This window comes from Arachis hypogaea, chromosome 3 (genome assembly GCF_003086295.3).
Source record: "Arachis hypogaea cultivar Tifrunner chromosome 3, arahy.Tifrunner.gnm2.J5K5, whole genome shotgun sequence".
Classification (NCBI taxonomy): Eukaryota; Viridiplantae; Streptophyta; class Magnoliopsida; order Fabales; family Fabaceae; genus Arachis; species Arachis hypogaea.
Genome location: NC_092038.1, coordinates 684,376 through 702,655, shown reverse-complemented (window position 1 = coordinate 702,655; position 18,280 = coordinate 684,376). Strand labels below are relative to the sequence as shown.

The window sequence follows — 18,280 nt, the reverse complement described above, 5'->3', positions numbered from 1 at the left end:
AATAATAATTTTGTAGAATAATTTTTTCACCCACTTTGTCTCGCACACGATCAATTTTTGTAATATACTGATTTTTAGATTTAACAACGTATTCGACGATCGAATGAAAACACTCAGATCGGTAAACTTTACACTGTATCTTTTGCTTTTTTTAATTTTTCCAGAGTAATACACTAGAATTAAAAAGCTCTCCTCACTCTCCATTCTAAAAGTTTTGAATGAAAATGATACTCTATACATCATTCTCTCTTGCTAGTATATATAGGTATTTTCCAAACAGCCATACCATGAAGAAACTGTTATAGGATATCGTGATTTCAAAAATTGCTACAGAATGTAGCAAATTCTGTGTTCACACAAATTAACGTAAATTCTTACACCCTATAGTCGTAATACTCTATCGTGATTTATATATAATTACTAAAATTACATTTGCATTTACATATTTAAAAAATTGTAATATGATAACATTTTTTTTAAACAATTTAAATACGTAAATTACTTTTTTTATAAATACTGAAAAATAAGTAATACTTTTATAAAATGTACTATTTTAATCTTATTATCCCAAATACCAGGCTGTATTAAAAGCTTATCAGATTTTATACCATCACACTTTATACTATTAGCATTTAATTATCCAATCAAATGTTTGAAGTGGACTTGGAAAAAATTAATAAGCATCCATATCTCTTCAACCATCCCCATATTAATAAGACAATAGGTTTAGTAAAAAATAAATGTGAATTTTCTCTCTCTTTAATAAATTATACATTATCATCTAACATTCATAAATTATATATTCTCTTTCTACAATATAATTTGTGTAAGAATTTGACATTTTCTCTCATTTAATTTACTAGAGAGAGAGAGAGAGAAAACAAGATGATAATTACAATATAGGACTAAATAACTTCTCTTGAGAAAAAGACAATGATTTATGATAGTGAAACAAGACACAAAGTAATATAAGTTGGTGTGGTTGGGTTTGTTGTTGTTCATGGATTCAGGTTGTGTTATGAGTGTGTGTGTGATTTTGCAGTAACTAGTTACCTTGCTTTTAAGGATACCCTTTACCTTAAAGAACAGAACAAATAACCTACTTGCTTGACTCATCTTTTGTCTTCCTTACTGACACAATATTTTGACTCAACCACTGTGTCTATATATATATATATATAGATACCCTTTTATATATCCTTTTATTATCTCAATCACTTTTTTCCCACCTTTATTCTCCAAATGGCTAAGCTTCTTCTTCTCCTAGTCTTTGCTCTTCTCTTTCATGGAGGAATTGGAATTGTATCAGTTTTGGGGAAGAGTAACCAAGATGGATCAGAGGAATGGGGCTATGTAGAAGTAAGACCCAGTAAGTCCACAAATTCTTTAATTCATTCCATACTCTCTCATCATCTCCAAATTAATAATTGAATTTGTAATTTTTTATTATTATTATATTACAGAAGCTCACATGTTCTGGTGGCTTTACAAGAGTCCTTATAGAGTGGAAGATCCATCAAAACCATGGCCAATTATTCTGTGGTTGCAAGGAGGACCTGTAATAACTACTTATATATATATATATATGTTATGGTTTTATTAGATTGAAATATTGTGAATAGTAATATATAATTGTTAAAACATTTTAATGAATAGGGTGCTTCAGGAGTTGGAATTGGAAACTTTGAAGAGGTTGGTCCATTGGATACTGATTTGAAGCCAAGAAACTCAACATGGCTCAAAAAAGCAGATCTATTGTTTGTGGTAAGTGGTGAATAACTAGTTAAACAATAATAATCAAACTTTTGTTCTTTTATTTTCTTTTGTCAAATTATGACAACAATTTTTTTTTCTTTTTTTTTGGTATAGGATAATCCAGTTGGAACAGGGTACAGTTTTGTGGAGGATAAGAGTTTGTTTGTGAAAACAGATGATGAAGCAGCCACAGATTTAACAACATTGTTAATTGAGTTATTTAACAAAAATGAGAGCCTCAAAAAGAGCCCTCTTTACATTGTGGCAGAATCATATGGTGGCAAATTTGCTGTGACGCTTGGATTATCCGCCACTAAAGCAATTCAAGAAAAAAGACTCAACCTCACACTTGGAGGTGTGGCATTAGGTGATAGTTGGATCTCCCCAGAAGATTTTGTGGTATGAAATAATCAAATCAAATCAAATAGAATAATTATAGTTTCATCATCCATGTGTTTTTTTTTTTTTTTTGGTTGAAGTTAACTACTTCATTCACATTCATATATTGTAGTTCTCATGGGGCCCTCTGCTTAAAGACCTTTCACGCCTTGATGACAATGGACTACAAAAATCTAACAGGTAAATTCAAATTCAATCTCCTATTTTTCTTCCCATATACCCATTTTCTGATAAAAAGGTTTTTATTTCTTTATTTTTTTGCTTGTAGTTATAAATTTTTAATCGAAATTAAATATTTATAGGGTTTCTAGATAACAAATGAAAAAATAACTATTTTTTGTTGAGATATTTCGATATTTTTCCGTAATAAAAATACTATATACGCAATAAAATTTAACTATTAAATAAATTACTATATATTTATGTATAAATATATTTTTTATATATTTTAATATGTATTTTATATTTAAACATACAATAACTTTTTTTTTGAGACATTTCGATTTTTTTCCGCAATAAAAAATACATAATGTTTAATAAAAATATTTTTTGTTGAGACATTTCGATTTTTTTACTATATATTAATTTTTTTTGGTGACTTTACAACATATATTATTTTATATATTTTAATACGTATTTTATATATTTAAACATATGATTTATATCAGTAATTAATTTGATGATTTATTTTAATTAAAAACTCAGGTATTTCAGAAAAAAGATATTAGGAATGTAGCTATATTTTATTTATGGCGTATTGTTGTATATACATTAATGTTTGGATGAAAATATGAAACGAAATCAGTGTGGCTGAGAAGATCAAGCAACAACTTGAGGAGGGTAAATTTGTTGATGCAACCAACTCATGGAGTGAACTTGAGTCTATTATTAGCCAAAACAGTAACAGCGTGGTACCTACAATAATATAATATTAAAATTCATTATCACCTTCTAGAAAAATTAATTTCATTTAATTAATAAATTAAGCGTACGGCAGGATTTTTACAATTTCCTAGTGGATGCTGGAAGTGATTCAGTAGCGTTATCGTCAGCAATGGAGTTGGGGTTATTTAGGGAATTTTCTATGAAGAGATACTCAAAATATCTGACTTCAATAAGGCTGAGTTCTTCGTCATCTTCATCTCCCGGTGGTGGCAATGATCTTGACACTTTACTTAATGGGGTCATCAAGAAGAAATTGAAGATCATCCCTCAAAACGTTTCGTAAGTGCAATTATTTCTATAAATATATATATTTGTATGAAGATAGTAATTTAGATGTTAAATTGTTTATTTAATTATGTTAAAATATTATCAAATTTCTTATTATAAATCTAAATATCATAGTTTTGTTTTTGGTGTCAAAATATCATAGTTTTGTTGACATAAAAAAGAAATGTTTACATGCATTTTCGTTAAATATAATAAATGTAAGATAAATAATAATAGTTAATAAATGTTACTTTTTTTATTGTTAGTTATAAGCATATTCACTTAAATAAATAGAATTAGAATATATATAAAGAGTTATTGAAAGAAAGATGTTTAAAACGTTTTTTTAAATATTTTTTAATAATTAAAATTTAATATATATAATCGATTAAATCGTATTATTTTTGTTAAAATTAGGCCAAATAAATTAATTTGATCTAAAAAATAGTAAATCAAATTTTAGACTGATATAAATTAATATTATTTTTATAAAAAAGATTATAATATTTCTATTATAAAAAAATAATTAAAATATTTTTATTATAAAAAATAATATAATTTAATCGATTAAATGTATTAAATTTTAATTATTAAAAAAATATTTTTTATTTTTTTTATCTACGTGACCCCATCTATATATATATATATATATATATATATATATATATATATATATATATATATATATATATATATATATATATATATATATATATATATATATATATATATATATACTGATTAAAATGATCAATTATTTGGACATGATTTGAAGTCCGAAAAAGTAATGTTAAAATAATAGGAATAGAAGGACTTCAAAAAGAAAAAGAAAAGAAAAGCTTATGCACAGTTCCATTTTATTGGAAGGGTTTGATGACACAGATACTGTGGTGACTGACAGGTGGGGAGGACAGTCTGATGGTGTTTTCACCAATCTTGAATCCGATTTCATGAAGCCAAGAATTAATGAGGTCAGCAATTAATTACTATAATTATAATTATATAAATGTCAAACCAACTAATTTTTTTTTTTAACATTTTTAGGTTGACCAACTTCTGGCTAAAGGGGTCAATGTGACCATCTACAATGGACAGGTAATACTTCTTTTAATTTCCACAACACTTCATTCTTGCTAATTAAAAATCTTGAGTTCTAGATTTTGGAACAGGAATTAGATGACTATTATTTTGCTTTAATTGTGATTATGTTATAGGTTGATCTGATTTGTGCCACCAAGGGGACCGAAGCTTGGGTTAGGAAACTCAAGTATGCCTCTATTATAATTTATATCCCTCTTAATTTATACCTTCTTAAGATTAGTGTAAAAAAAATAAATAATGCTTATTCATTATTTTATTGTATGGTTTATATTTGTTACTTATATATAGGTGGGAAGGGCTTCAAAATTTCTTGTATAAAGAGAGAACACCACTCTACTGTGGAAGTGACAAAACAACCAAAGGATTTGTTAAGTCATACAAAAACCTACACTTCTATTGGATCCTTGGAGCTGGCCATTTTGTAAGTCAACATCTAACACCTATCTTATATTAATTTGGCAATATTAATTGCTTTTTGATATTCTAAAATTTATAGTGTAACTTGCCGTGTGCTTCATCCCTCCCCGTTATCTATTAATATAACCACAACCAAATGCTTTTTTTTTTTTTTAATTGTATCATATATTTAATTTTTTTAATTTGTATTATGTGATGTGAATAAATTATGAATATTTATGAACCTTTTGTTTAAGAGTTTTTGCATTTACAAGATTATTACTCATTATTCTTTCTAGTTTCTCCTTACTTGGATTCTTTCGTATGAAGCCACTAAAGAGAATAAAACCCAATAATTAGTGGGAATCATTTTAGAATTGCATTTTTCAAGACAATAAAATTAAGGTGGAAACTCAGGTGCAGTCGACTTAACGTGAAGTTAATAGGTGAGAACCGTTAAATGATTTGACTTATTTGACTAAATTTTCATCTTACGACTCTCAACTATCAATTTCACGTGAAGTCGACTGCACACGGGATTTCCACCTAAAATTAAATGGCATATTACAAGATCCGATGAATTCTCATGTGTATGACAACTAGCATATTGGAGTTTATCTATTCCTCATGTGATATATAGAACAAAAATGAGTGTCTTGTTAAAATTTAAAATAAGTAATTTAAGATCACTTTCTGGTTTTTCTTTATCCGAAAAAAAAAAAAAGAATCATCCTTTGAATCTTGATGTGGGTCTTAGTGGAAGGTACTGAAAATAACATAAGAAATGATGAAAGGCATGAAATTACAAATGAATCAGATTCATTTATATATGATGGCGTAATGATACTGGAATGACAAATATATCCAAGAGAAAAATGTACGAAAATAGAATGATATGTAGTGGATCGTAATATTCGTCATCCACTTGCCTACTTAAAGAAGAAATATAGGAAATTATTTTTTAATTAGTTAATTTTTTTATTGTAAAGTTTTTTTTAGAGAATTTAGAATTTAAGATAAAAAATTATTTCAAAAAATTAAGTGAAAGAAGTTGGCTCCATAATTCAACTCTATTTAAATATATGTTTACCGAGACTATTGCATTTTATTAAGATACACAATTTTACAAATATTTAATATTTTAAGAATAGTAGGGTGCAACTCCATGTGTAAGAGCATATTTGGGAAGCCTACAAAACATTTTATATTTTAAATATTTATTTTAATTAAAGAAATTTAAATATTTAAACTATTTATATTGACACTCTTAATTAACTTGTTTGCTTACTGGTGTAGGTGCCCACTGATCAGCCATGCGTGGCACTAGACATGGTGAGTGCAATTACACAGTCACCAGCAGCATGAAGTTAACCATAGAAGAAAAAAGAAAATAATTAAATAAGAGTATAATTATTATTTGTACAATAATAAAGCGTACAAGAAAAAAGAAAGAAAATGTTGATGATGAAGCAAGAAAGGAAGAGCCAATGCAACAATCAAACTAGAACAGAACAAAACAGAGCAGAGAATAGCAATGACCAGATGAATGGAAGAGCTATATATATAGGGATGCTATTTATTGATTTTTCAATTACAATGTCATTCTTTCTCTTTTCCTTCAAAGTTTTGGACATTCATGTCTTTGTTTTCTGATTATGAATGATCAATGAGAAATATAATTCTTTTGGTTGGCTCTTGATAAAAACAAAACATGTTATTTATATTTATTTTCAGACACACTACTGACATGCAGCCATTATTGTTCAAACATTTATGGATTTCTACTTTATTCTGTTCATGAAGTTAGATATTTATAACGCGAGAAAGATTCCTTACATAACATGAAATTACTAACAAATTCACATGAAAACAACTGCATATCGTCAATAAGAACTTCACATGAAAACAACTGCATATCGTCAATATTAACCAACTCTAGTGCCTATCACACACTTAAATTAACTTCGTTTTTGAAGTGAGGCTGAATTAAAGGTCATTTAGCCCCACTTCAAAATTGTGGTTAAACTAATTTACATAATAACCAAGGTGTATTGTCCCTTGTTGATTAAAGATTCCAGTTTTAACCGTTTGAACTACCCAAAAGAAAAAGAGAAAAAAAAAAGTCGTTTGAACTGTTTGAAGCTTTTACTTCACTTTTATAGACTTAACACGTTGTAGGGCATTGATAAAATCCTGAAAGGAGAAAAGGAAGAGCAATTGCTTGCTTTGGAATTTAAATAGGAATTAACATCTTTTTTTAAGAACTTCATTGTTGCTTTCTAAGATTTGATTACCGATCGATATGGTTTTCAATGTATAATGACAAAAGGTACCATGTTTGCGACAACTTGTTTGGTGCTGAGAGCCAAAACATAGAAAAATAAAAAAGCGAGGGTCACTTGAAGCTTCGGCTTTTAAAAGTAATTTAGAGATGGAAATATGTTGTAAGAACGGGTTTTATGAGCTGAATGGTTAATATAACTACAGATTAAAGCCATGTTCAAGTTCAACCATATATGGTATTCAAATTCGCTATTATAACATTGAACTCAAAAGCTCACCTGTTATAGGCACAAAAAGTAATTAGAACATTTTTCAGACAGAAAGTTGAAGGTATATAATAAAAACAATTAAGCAGTCTAAAAATGCGATAAAAAAATTATAGCGGTATAAAAATGTTATACAGGTATGTAACCTGCCAAAAGTTTAAAGCTTAATGTTGATGGCATGATAGCTAAACCATGTGATTAAAAGATTCACTAGCCATATGATGAACATGAAGTCATGATTAGCCTTAGCACCAGTCACATGGTATAACAAATTATTTTGATTTTTGTGCTTTTTCATTTAAATCCACAAATGCACTTTTGTTAACAAATTATCATAGGATCGGTGCGTTATCTTTAGCAATTAATTAACCTGGGATAATCTTATATTTTATTGTTTACTATTTTTAAATCTAAAGTGCTGGTTACTAGTTAGGATGTGCCAGATCCCTCACGTATAAGAGCTGGAAGCTGAGAAGCCAACAAGTCTCGGTTACAGTTGACGACAACATTACTATTTTGATTTAACAAAAATGCTATTTTTATACTAAAATTAACTATTAAAATCAAATATTAATATATATTTTATATTCTAATATTATATTATTCTATCTTAGTAACTAATTTTTAATATATATTTATCATAGTTATTTATTGAATATATTTTATTAAATCAATGGCATGAGACTTTCCATTTAGATATGTACCGCCCCAATTATGTGACATGATGCTTATATTTGTAAACAATTTTAACGAGAAAGAAATAACCAAGAGATTGTGGTCAACCAGGTTGCTCGTAAATTCAATATGGGAGATTTTAAATCATGTCTTTATCAACGTGGCTTGATAATATCTAAAGTACTGGTATCAAGTAATATATTTGTATGGTTATAGATATAAGAGAATGAATACAAAATAATGAAGCTATAAAACTCTAATATATTTGTATGGTTATAGATACAAGAGAATGAATACAAAATAATAAAGCTATAAAACTCTAACGAAAACAGATGCAATAATATAAAGTCATGATTAAATATATTTATTAAGAAATATTTCACATACTAATTTTTTTGCCAATTAAATTCAATCAAATTAAACAATAAAATATAATTAAATGGATGAATAACAGTGATAAAATATTTTTTTTAATATTAGACTAACATGATTGAGAAAAAAAATTTATACGTATAACATTACTCTTATATAAAACTCTACAACACTAATATTGCACTGAAATTAAATTCATATTTTAATTATTTATAGTACATCCGTAAGCGATAGGAAGAGGGTTGACGCGTTGCTAGCTAATAATTATCAGTCTCCGATGGAAAATTACCCCACCGACAACCAAATGCTAATGAATATTGATGGTTGAATACGAACTCTGCTATACTGACGTAATTACGAAAAATCTCAAAAAACAAATATTACAATTTTTTTATTTGAGTAAAGTTCAAGGTACATAACTTTTCATTCAAGCAATTCAAATAAAATATTACACCATATATATTGACGCATTAAAGAGTTGGGAAAATACAGAGGGCCAACAAGAAGAATTATACGAGACTTTTATGTGATTAACATTATTGTACAATTACATGTTAATTTTCAAAGGACTATCTACAGCAAACCAGAATAAGCACAGATTTGGGAAAGACACTTAATAATTAATAGGGGACAAAGTATCGTGCGATTGATATACAATACCTTTACAAAGAGCTCTGCCAAAAATGGAAGGTGTGGGCGAAACGGAAGAAGCAATAGATTCTGTATGCCTGACCTCATACGCAACAAGAAGCAACTAAGACGGCAACTCTCATTCAATCTTTTCTAGTACTTCCAACCTCGTTTTCCTCTTCCAACCTTTCATAGTGGCAACAAGGTTGATCAACCCAACAATCTGGCTTTTAGTGTATTCCTGCAAGGAAAGGATGCTTTGTTAAAACACATCGGCAATAAAGAATTAAAGATAATGCATGGTAGTAGAAAGGTGCTGTTCTTACTGGATGTGCACGTGCCCAATGTACATATTCTGTCTCTGGTAGGTAATAAGCCTGGTTTGAAGTCCAAGAAAATATGTCCATGAATAACCAATAAATGTTGATTGCATAGAATAAGACTGAATATTGCAACTGATCAACGTAGCAACACGATCCAACTAATGCTACCCAAGTGACCAAAACTCACCTGTATTTAGAAACAATACAGTGGATAAGTTGTTACTTACCTTAATGAAAGTTCCAACCATTTGTAACTTGGGCTTCACATTAAACGACACAAAATGCTGTAAGCCATTGATCAAAACCTGGAAGAAAGACAAAAAACAAAGACCAACATAACTTTTAGAAGAATTACTTAATGAGCAGGAAGATTCATCAATATATTGATCATTGGCTGCATCACATAAGAATTTTTATTTCATAAGAAATTCATTTCTTCTAAGAATAGATTACTACTGCATCCATCAAATTACAATTTTTTAAAGGTTTTGAAACACATTAAGAAATCATAAAAATTGCACAAGACAATACTCTTATTTATAATAATACGGGAACCCTAATCTTAATCAGAGAAGGAAAAAATCATGAAATAAAAATATCAAAACATCCTGCAATATCACAGTAACAGATTCATATACTCCTTTTCAATGTATAATCTCATAATTTCAACAGGGTAAGCAGTATCTGTGGGTCTAATTTCCTACTGTAGATGCTGAAATCTTAAGAGACTTGCTAGTGGACGGGGAGGATGATGATTGAAATGAAATGAAAGGAGTAATACTCTACCAAACAAGCTCCAGATCCAATCTATTTAAAGCACTGTAAAAATTTTATTACAGCTCAGAAACAACCTGCAGATCCAACGACATTAGAGCTCTTCCTTCGTCACTACATCTCTTCACCCGTGAAAGTCCTTCAACAAGAGTTTCTGCTACGATTTCGAGCCCATAATCCAATAATAGGTCTTGAATCTACACATACACAAAGCATAATTTTTGAACAAGTCTTGATGCTAGCAATTCTTATCCTCTGTTTTTCTCCCCCCCCTCCCCCCCCCCCCTCTTTTCTAGGAGAGATAAATAAACAAACAAATTAAACAGAAAGGGTTTAACACACACTTGAAGAGTATGTCTCACTATAACGAGTAACTAATAATAAAAAAAGAATACCTCTTTCCGAAGTCCTCCATGAGCAAGTCGTGTTTTAAAATGCTTAAATTCACCCAGCAACAAATCAACATACCTACAATACAAGAGCTTAAGTTATAAGAGAAGAAGACAGAACAAATGTAGAAAAAAAGGGGGTCTGAATATAACTAAAGCTAAATGACACCAACATATCTAAATTTTCAAAGTTACTCACTCTGGTCCCAAGACTCAAATATCAATGAGAATCTGATGATATGAAACACATTCTGCAAAGATTCTTAGACTTGAATAGCAATACAAGCATGTGGAACTAAAATCCTAGAGTATCGTTTTCCTAAATTGAAAAATATTAATTAGTAGCTGCTAAACCGTTAGTCTCCCTAATTTCTTCACATAGTAAAAAACCCCATGTTTTCCTACTGTAAAATATCAGTGATCCAATATTGCAGATAAACTTTTGCAAGTGCCTGTAATTAATTGTTTATCTCTTGTATAAATTAGCAACTACCTAGACTTGATGTAATAGATTATAATATAAAGAGATAAAACTAAAAAAAATAAAAAGAAAAATAAAAAGGAAAAATTGGAACTCAGATAATCACAAAATACGAACCCATTATGCTCCATCCCAAGCTCTTTTACCTCCCATTTAGCATTGGCAATGCGCTCGACATACCTGTAAGAAGTTCGCTAAAAATTGTAAAGCTGAAATTATAGTTTAAAGTAATTACCATGGCCATGCAATAAATAAATAGTTCACCCCAAAAATCATGTCGAGACCTGTTTCCCTGTAAACTATCATACATTCATACCCACTATAAGTAGTGCTCAATATGATGTCAAAGACACTCCAGCTTATCATCAAACATTTACTAACAGTTGAGATGGTTATATGCCCTTAAAAATATACTTAAAGAAAAGGAATCCTTATTCGTTAAAATCTTTATACAATCCAAAAATACAATATAGGTTGTATTTTCCGCACGCTTTTTTTTTTTTTGTAGTTTACAAGAACAGGACACATTTCTTGAGTAATTAGTTCATCTTTAGTAGTTTATGCAAAATAAAAAAAAAAAAATACAATTCTGTTTCAAGTTCTCTTCAAAGATGATCATTCTACTATTGTGTCAATTCAATTGCAGAATGATCATATTTATTAGCACTCTGTCCAAAGCAACCTTGCAGACAACTAGCTTCATGTACTTTTGTCTTACCCATTAATGTGCAGCAATAATCTAACTGTTGTCCGATTAACATGCTCTACAAGATCAGGTACAGCATCCACCTAAAGAAACCATTATATATTAAAGATCATTGTTATCCATAGTTCAATATTTCATATCAGAAAATAGCCAACACAACCTTATGACACATAAAGATGAAGAATCAGACAAAACTGTATCCTAACAATCCAATCCAAAAATGAAATTCTACAGGACCTTGAACCTTGATTAATATGTATGCATGTGCAAATATCTAACTGATGTCATATTGTATTATTGTCATTATACAATTTTTTTAGTAACACTTGACAGAATCAAGTTAATAGATCTGTCAATATCTATTTACAGAATAGCTCAACCATCACATGGATATTAAGATTCCACTTACCAGATGCACAAAGAAATCTTCAAGTACAGTTGAATTACTTCGCAATAGCATTGATTGGAGATGAGCTTTGGATCTATTCAATATTTGAGCAACAACAGAGATAGTGTCAACAGCTACACATCTTTCCTGAAAAATAGAATTTACAGGGTCATGTGCTTATACTACAATGCATCTATATTTTAAAATCTAAACAATAATATGAAGCAAGAGAGGAAATATATTTCCGGAAAATAAAATGTCTCCTGAAGTGTAGCCTGGACAATAAACAAAGAAACAACCACGAAATGTTTTATGATGGAGTATATAATGCAAGTTGCAAATAAAAATTAATAAAAGATCTGTTCAACCAAATCTGAGTCCAGAATACTTTCTGTGCCAAATTCCAGAAAATAATAGTTTACACATACTATACAGATGGAATTTTCTAAATTATAACCAAATAAATAAATAAAAATAACAAAAAATTGTAAAGTTGAAAAGCAGTGGATTTTAGCTATGTGAAAACCTCTATCTTAGAACATGTGAGTCACTTTTCTTTGCCACAGAATAAATTAACATGAATACCTGGAGACCAAAAGAAGTTGCTGAAGAGTGACTGAAATTTGTGTTGGGAGGGCTCGTAGGCTTCAACTCTGCATGTACAAGATATGATGGTGAAGATGAGTGGGTCTTAATCCACTCATCACAATCTTGGCTTATTCTTGATAAGGCTGTCTTCAACCGATCTGCATCCACAATTGAAGTCAATTGCTATTTACAATAGCTCAATTGTATGTCACTACCAATGTGCAAGTATGTAATACACTATGCCACTTACAGTTGAGAGAGTTGCTTGAGCTTTTTCCACTTGAATTAGTGTTTTGCTGACCAAATATTTCATATATAAAATAGAAAAAAATTTCAAACAATTGGCACATTCCCTGCATCAATATACTCAATCAGGAAAAAACATTTAGAGAAAAATAAATAGATAAAGTACCATCAAGTTTATATGTGTAAGTTTAAGAGGAACGGGGAGGAGGTGGAAGGTAAAGTGGTGCAAACTAAAAGCCCACCTTAAAGAACTCAACATTTATTACTTCTAACTTCTGCATAAGCCTTGCATATTTATCCATAGACCTGAAATGTTCAAGACATAGAACATCCAGTTAAATACTTGTAACAACATAAGTATATGGAGGCCAAAAATTAGTTTTCTAGTCAAGAATGCAAAATTCACCTTAAAAGACACAAAGAAGATCCAGTTTGTGTAGTATTATCTTCATCATTACCATGAGAAGAGGGAACTCTTCGATGGGGTTTAGAATGACGACTTGGCAATTGACTGTCTTCATCAATAAAGTCAGCAAGAAGATCCTCATTTTCATCTTCTGAAACAGAATTGCCACCATTCATCTTGTTGGAATCATTCTTTCCAGGTGACTCTTTATCACCGTTAAAGTTGTTATTTGAACCTCCCTCAAGTTCACTATGTATTGATCCATTAGATTGGGAATAACCATGACCTTCTCTAGAGGCTGATAACTTATGCAAAAAAGGGTTTCCACCTTTAACCCAATTAGAGAACCCACTCCTTCTAGCACTGGTGTGAACCATGTTCATTGATTTGTCAGACTGGATTGCACCGGAATTAAGTGATTTACCACCAGATAAAGAAATTAGCGGTGCACCATCACCAGTAAGTCCAGCAAAGCTGACTAGTTGCACTGTATCTGGGGGTAATTTTAGCCAAGTCTCTTTATCTAAAACCATTTTTAGTGCCTAAAAAGAAAAAGTAACAAAACAAATTTAATCATAAATATAACAATGGAAACATTATAGCATCATTTGATCCATGTAGCCAACTCCACCTAGTGCTATAAGACTGTTATTGTATATATGGTAACGGAGACATGCACATCCATGAGGCACAGAACTGGGCAATTCAACAAGCCTGAGAGATTTAACAACTTTAGAGCCAATTAATTAGCATTGCCAGATTGAGTACCTCAACAAAAAGTAGAATTAATTAATTTTATAGCAAGTGACAAGTTATTTACTTTGCAATAGCTTTATCAAACTAGCAAATGTTCATGATTCTCCACACAATTATAGCACAAGAATTTATAGGATGAGCATTCTGGTATTTTAAGAATACATTACAGAAAACCAGCAGCGCTACAGATCGTGGAACAAAATGTAAGGTCACCATTTTTAGATTGAGAAATACAAAAATCTCTGTAATTTTGGTTATATCACAATTAAATTCATTAGAATACTGAACCAAAAAAAGATGTGCCAGAATGATGTTAACATAATCATCTTCAAAGTTGCAACATCACCCACTTAGAGATTACATATGATGCTAGAAAGCATATGAAACAGGAGACTTCATATGATACTGTACCTGCACTTTACATATCATACAAGGCTCTAAGGCACTGTATGAGACATTGCAATCAATATAATGTGAGTCTAGCATCCATGTAGAATGAAAAGGGATAGGGTTACTTACATGCACATTTTGTCGATGAAAAGCATTGAAATAGTTTTCACAAACGACCTTCAACTTCTGCCTGAACTCAACTGCTTCAACTCCACAAAAGGCTTCCCCAGCCAAAATGAAAACACTTAGATCTTCATAATTTCTCAAGAATTGGTGAATACTTGCAGAACATGCTGCAGGAGAAGAAAGTAAGACTGACATACGACTTGCAGTGAGATGCCACAAATTCTTGCGACCTCTTTGAAGGGTTTGTGAAACAAATGCTGTAGCTTCTTTGCGAAGATGGTACCATGGGGATTCACTGCTTGATGCCACAATATCCTCCTTACTAGCCTCATTTATGGGATCATGAGAATCAATGTATGATGGTCCAGTAGCTTCACTGTTTGTTGCAGGTTCCTCCCTACAATTGCTGCGGCTTCTTTCATCTGAATCAACTTCCTGGGCCATAGTTGAAGTTTGTGCTGCTGACTCCTGATATTAATATTGACCATATGCATTAAACTAAATAGCATGTATCGAACAACTATAGACGCTTTAATCATGAATTTACACGACACAGATAACTTGCTTCCCAATCTCAAGCAAATGATGGATGCATAAACTGAAATTTTTTGAGTTGAGAAAAGAATAGTCTGTCAGAGAATGATGATTTGCTCAACTCATCAAAACCAAATCAAGAAGTTATCCAACTCATATGTTGAATAAGATATTAAGATCATTTCTTAATCTTGACTGGATCATAGAACAAGAGAGTACATCCAAGAATGATCTTTTGCCTCCAAACATCTCAGAAATTTGAAAACATAAATAAACGCCAAATTTGACAAAAATTTACACATACATATTTGATAGCTTAAAGTAGAATACAAAAAAAACACAACAAATGGGGAAAATGTGTTTACTTCTAACGAACAAATAGATTTACCTTTCTCTCCAGCTGAAAATCCATAATTTCATGGTATGAACGCATAATGTCAAATAGTACAGCCAATGTTCTTAACAAGCATTGCCTAAATTTAGACTCAGGTATTTGAAGGCATAGGTCGCTGTAAGTGAGCCTGGAATTGAAAAACTAGCATATCAGTCAATCTAATGTAATATGAACCAAAGAGCGATTAAGAAGGCAGTAAATGAGAAATGTACCTACTATTTTGGGAAGCATCCTCCTCATCCTGCAAAAAATACTGATTAAATGAGTCTTAAAGGACCAAAATATGTAAACTAAGAGCAACACCGGTAAGCTTCAGCAACCAAAATGTCAACAATTCCACACTAAATTTAATTCACTTGTCAAGTGGGAAAATATGCTATTAAAATATCATGCTTCCTAAACAATTGCTTAATACAGATTATCTAGAAAGAAAATAGGCAAGAAAACATGCTTGCATACCTCGAGCACAATAGCCTTCAATACAGTGTGTGTTTCTGATATAACTTCTTGCATGAAGAAACTCTGTATCTTTTCAGCAAGACCAGCAGTATCCCCTATCAATGCATATGCATCTATTACCTGTATCACATCTAAGTGTTATTTCATTTACAATATGTTTCCAATAGCCTAATTGCGAATCACCGCATAACATAAAAGGTAAATGGGAGAGCATTGAAACACGTCGAGTGCTGGTGGAGAGAGAGAGAGAGAGAGAGGAGAGAGAGAGAAGAGGAGAGAGAGATTGAAACTCACTGTTATATAGCCATTTTCCTTGAATTGCTGACATACCCCCAATAAGAGAGCATCCAGCATCTGTAAAGTTTTTCCCAGCCAAACCTACATCGATAAGAAGATGAAGAATTACAGTCAAGTACACAAATAGTAAACAATGTCACAAGGAATATGTAAAGCTACATAAGTAAATGTGATTTATCCAATTACACAAATTCTACCAAATAAGGAGAATCTCAAGGACAAATCACTGCTCAATTTATCTTTGCTAAATTCTTCCTAATAGTCATTTAAAATTCACCTCCACACCCCGGCTCATCTCTTGTATTACTGAAAGCTCTGACAAACTATCCAAGAGTTGCAAATACTCAGAGAGGACTTGAAATGCCTACATAATAATCAAATATAAAAAAAATAAACAACAGAGACATTGGATAAAGTCCATGAAACTAAGAAACAAACATTTGATCTAAGTTGGGACTAATTATATGCAATCTCCATATTAAAACGTATATAAGAGCCTACTTTGCAGTAATTTCCTTCTTCCGCAAGAGATTCAAGTGTCGCTTGCATGTCCAACGCACGTTGAAGCTCACTCAAGATTGGAAGAACGTCCTATAAGGAAAATCATGCGTTCAAGAAGTTGTCACCATATATTATATGAATGCATGGACATACCCCAACCCAAACCCCCCCCCCCCCCTCTTTTCTCCCACAAGAAAAAGGTGTCCTTGGCTAAATTACATTTATTTCCCCACAATCAATTCATGAATAACATGAAAATCAGTTTCGACAGTACATCATAGAACAGTGTCATGAAAATAGGGAAAATTTAAGCACAAGCATTTTAAAATTACAAAGAGAGAAATATACCAGAAGTGCTTGTTTCTTTTTTGAATGTGAATTCACAATGAGATCCCTTGAAACCTCATTCATAGATGAGGTCAAATGTCTTCTTCCATTCTGCAAACCATTAAAAAAATAGAGTAAAGGACATATAGAGCATTAGAGCAACAGCAATATTTGCTGACACCATCATGATACTTACCATGCATATGACATTTGCAATTCTCAAGTCTTTTTCTAATTCTCTGACCAAATCCATCCCCTTCACTGACCAAAAGTAAGTATCAGCTTCTTAGCCAAAAAAATCATAATAAACAAAATCATCCAAAGACGGAACTAGCATTGCTTGCACCCAACTTCAAAATTTGTCAATGAACTTAGACAAAGAATGTTGATTATTTAAACCAGAAATGATACGCCATACTTCCAAATATATTAACTCATTAATTATAGAAATAGGATTCAAACATTATCTGGTCAACCAACAAGCTATTGACTTATTTATACAAGAATCTATCCAATACCCAGGAAAATCAACAACCAATAACCCCAAAATAAGCAAATGTGAGTGTACAACAGAAAAGAAATGCAAAACAATATTTATGTCATGCATGGTTGATGTACTGCAAGTCTGTAACTTGCACATAGAAGGTGACCAAATTCTCTAAATTCAACTCGAGTCTTGATCTTACCCATTACTTCATGATGCTGCATAACATGCCGAGATAAACGTTCTGCTACTCTGTCCAGTTGTGCTAATCTAAGGGCAGCCTATATGAAAGAGGTCAAAGCACCTTGTTAGGGAATTCATAACATGTAATGGAACTAACTCAATGGACTAACAAGAATCACACAGAGAATAATAACAATAATCATGATAGTGAAACCAAACTAAGAAAAACCGCAATAATCATGAAACAGCAATTTTCCGCAGCTGATAATCATATGATGGATGCCTTATTTTTTGTTGAACAGAAGAATGACTAACACAAACATAGAACGATTCCCCCCTTAAAGATAAGAAAGAGTTAAGCATACCCCAAACAGCAGGATTGGAAAACATGAACTATACCTGTTTTTCTAAATATGTAAGCTCATCATCTTCAGCTGGA

The 18,280-nt window shown here is 31.1% G+C and overlaps 2 protein-coding genes across 3 annotated transcripts; one reads left to right on the top strand and one right to left on the bottom strand.

Moving 5' to 3' along the window:
- Positions 1–797: 797 nt before the first annotated feature.
- On the top strand, positions 798–6,573 carry LOC112785135 (serine carboxypeptidase-like 51). The gene is made up of 12 exons (XM_025828575.3): positions 798–1,369; positions 1,464–1,558; positions 1,657–1,764; positions 1,870–2,154; positions 2,267–2,334; positions 2,960–3,065; positions 3,152–3,378; positions 4,268–4,337; positions 4,411–4,461; positions 4,581–4,633; positions 4,756–4,888; positions 6,160–6,573. Exons 1-12 carry the CDS (start codon positions 1,243–1,245, stop codon positions 6,226–6,228), a joined length of 1,392 nt encoding a protein of 463 aa, XP_025684360.1. The 5' UTR covers positions 798–1,242; the 3' UTR covers positions 6,229–6,573.
- Positions 6,574–8,825: 2,252 nt separating this feature from the next.
- LOC112785119 (uncharacterized) lies at positions 8,826–18,280 on the bottom strand. Of its 2 annotated transcripts, none has more exons than XM_072224967.1 (23): positions 18,241–18,280; positions 17,861–17,939; positions 17,371–17,435; positions 17,196–17,285; positions 16,848–16,937; positions 16,624–16,710; positions 16,344–16,427; positions 16,050–16,169; positions 15,803–15,831; positions 15,585–15,717; positions 14,666–15,130; positions 13,391–13,932; positions 13,227–13,290; positions 12,989–13,091; positions 12,736–12,896; positions 12,172–12,297; positions 11,775–11,845; positions 11,174–11,236; positions 10,582–10,654; positions 10,264–10,383; positions 9,640–9,717; positions 9,416–9,466; positions 8,826–9,330 (listed from the first exon to the last, which is right to left on the bottom strand). In XM_072224967.1, exons 2-23 carry the CDS (start codon positions 17,880–17,882, stop codon positions 9,229–9,231), a joined length of 2,739 nt encoding a protein of 912 aa, XP_072081068.1. In that variant the 5' UTR covers positions 17,883–17,939; positions 18,241–18,280; the 3' UTR covers positions 8,826–9,228. The 2 variants fall into 2 exon arrangements, with proteins under 2 accessions (XP_072081068.1, XP_025684344.1); XM_025828559.3 differs by having other exon boundaries at positions 17,371–17,430; positions 18,241–18,268.

Excerpts from the sequence above, each read along its gene's own strand:
- LOC112785119 (XM_072224967.1), bottom strand. The coding sequence starts at position 17,882 with ATGCAGCATCATGAAGTAATGG. Across the intron at positions 15,832-16,049 it reads TGAAGGCTATTGTGCTCGAG|GATGAGGAGGATGCTTCCCA; the intron begins GTATGCAAGCAT and ends TATTTTTTGCAG. Across the intron at positions 9,331-9,415 it reads ATTGGGCACGTGCACATCCA|GAATACACTAAAAGCCAGAT; the intron begins GTAAGAACAGCA and ends CTTTCCTTGCAG.
- LOC112785135 (XM_025828575.3), top strand. The coding sequence starts at position 1,243 with ATGGCTAAGCTTCTTCTTCTCCTAGTCTTTGCTCTTCTCTTTCATGGA. Across the intron at positions 1,559-1,656 it reads TGTGGTTGCAAGGAGGACCT|GGTGCTTCAGGAGTTGGAAT; the intron begins GTAATAACTACT and ends TTTAATGAATAG. Across the intron at positions 1,765-1,869 it reads AAGCAGATCTATTGTTTGTG|GATAATCCAGTTGGAACAGG; the intron begins GTAAGTGGTGAA and ends TTTTTGGTATAG.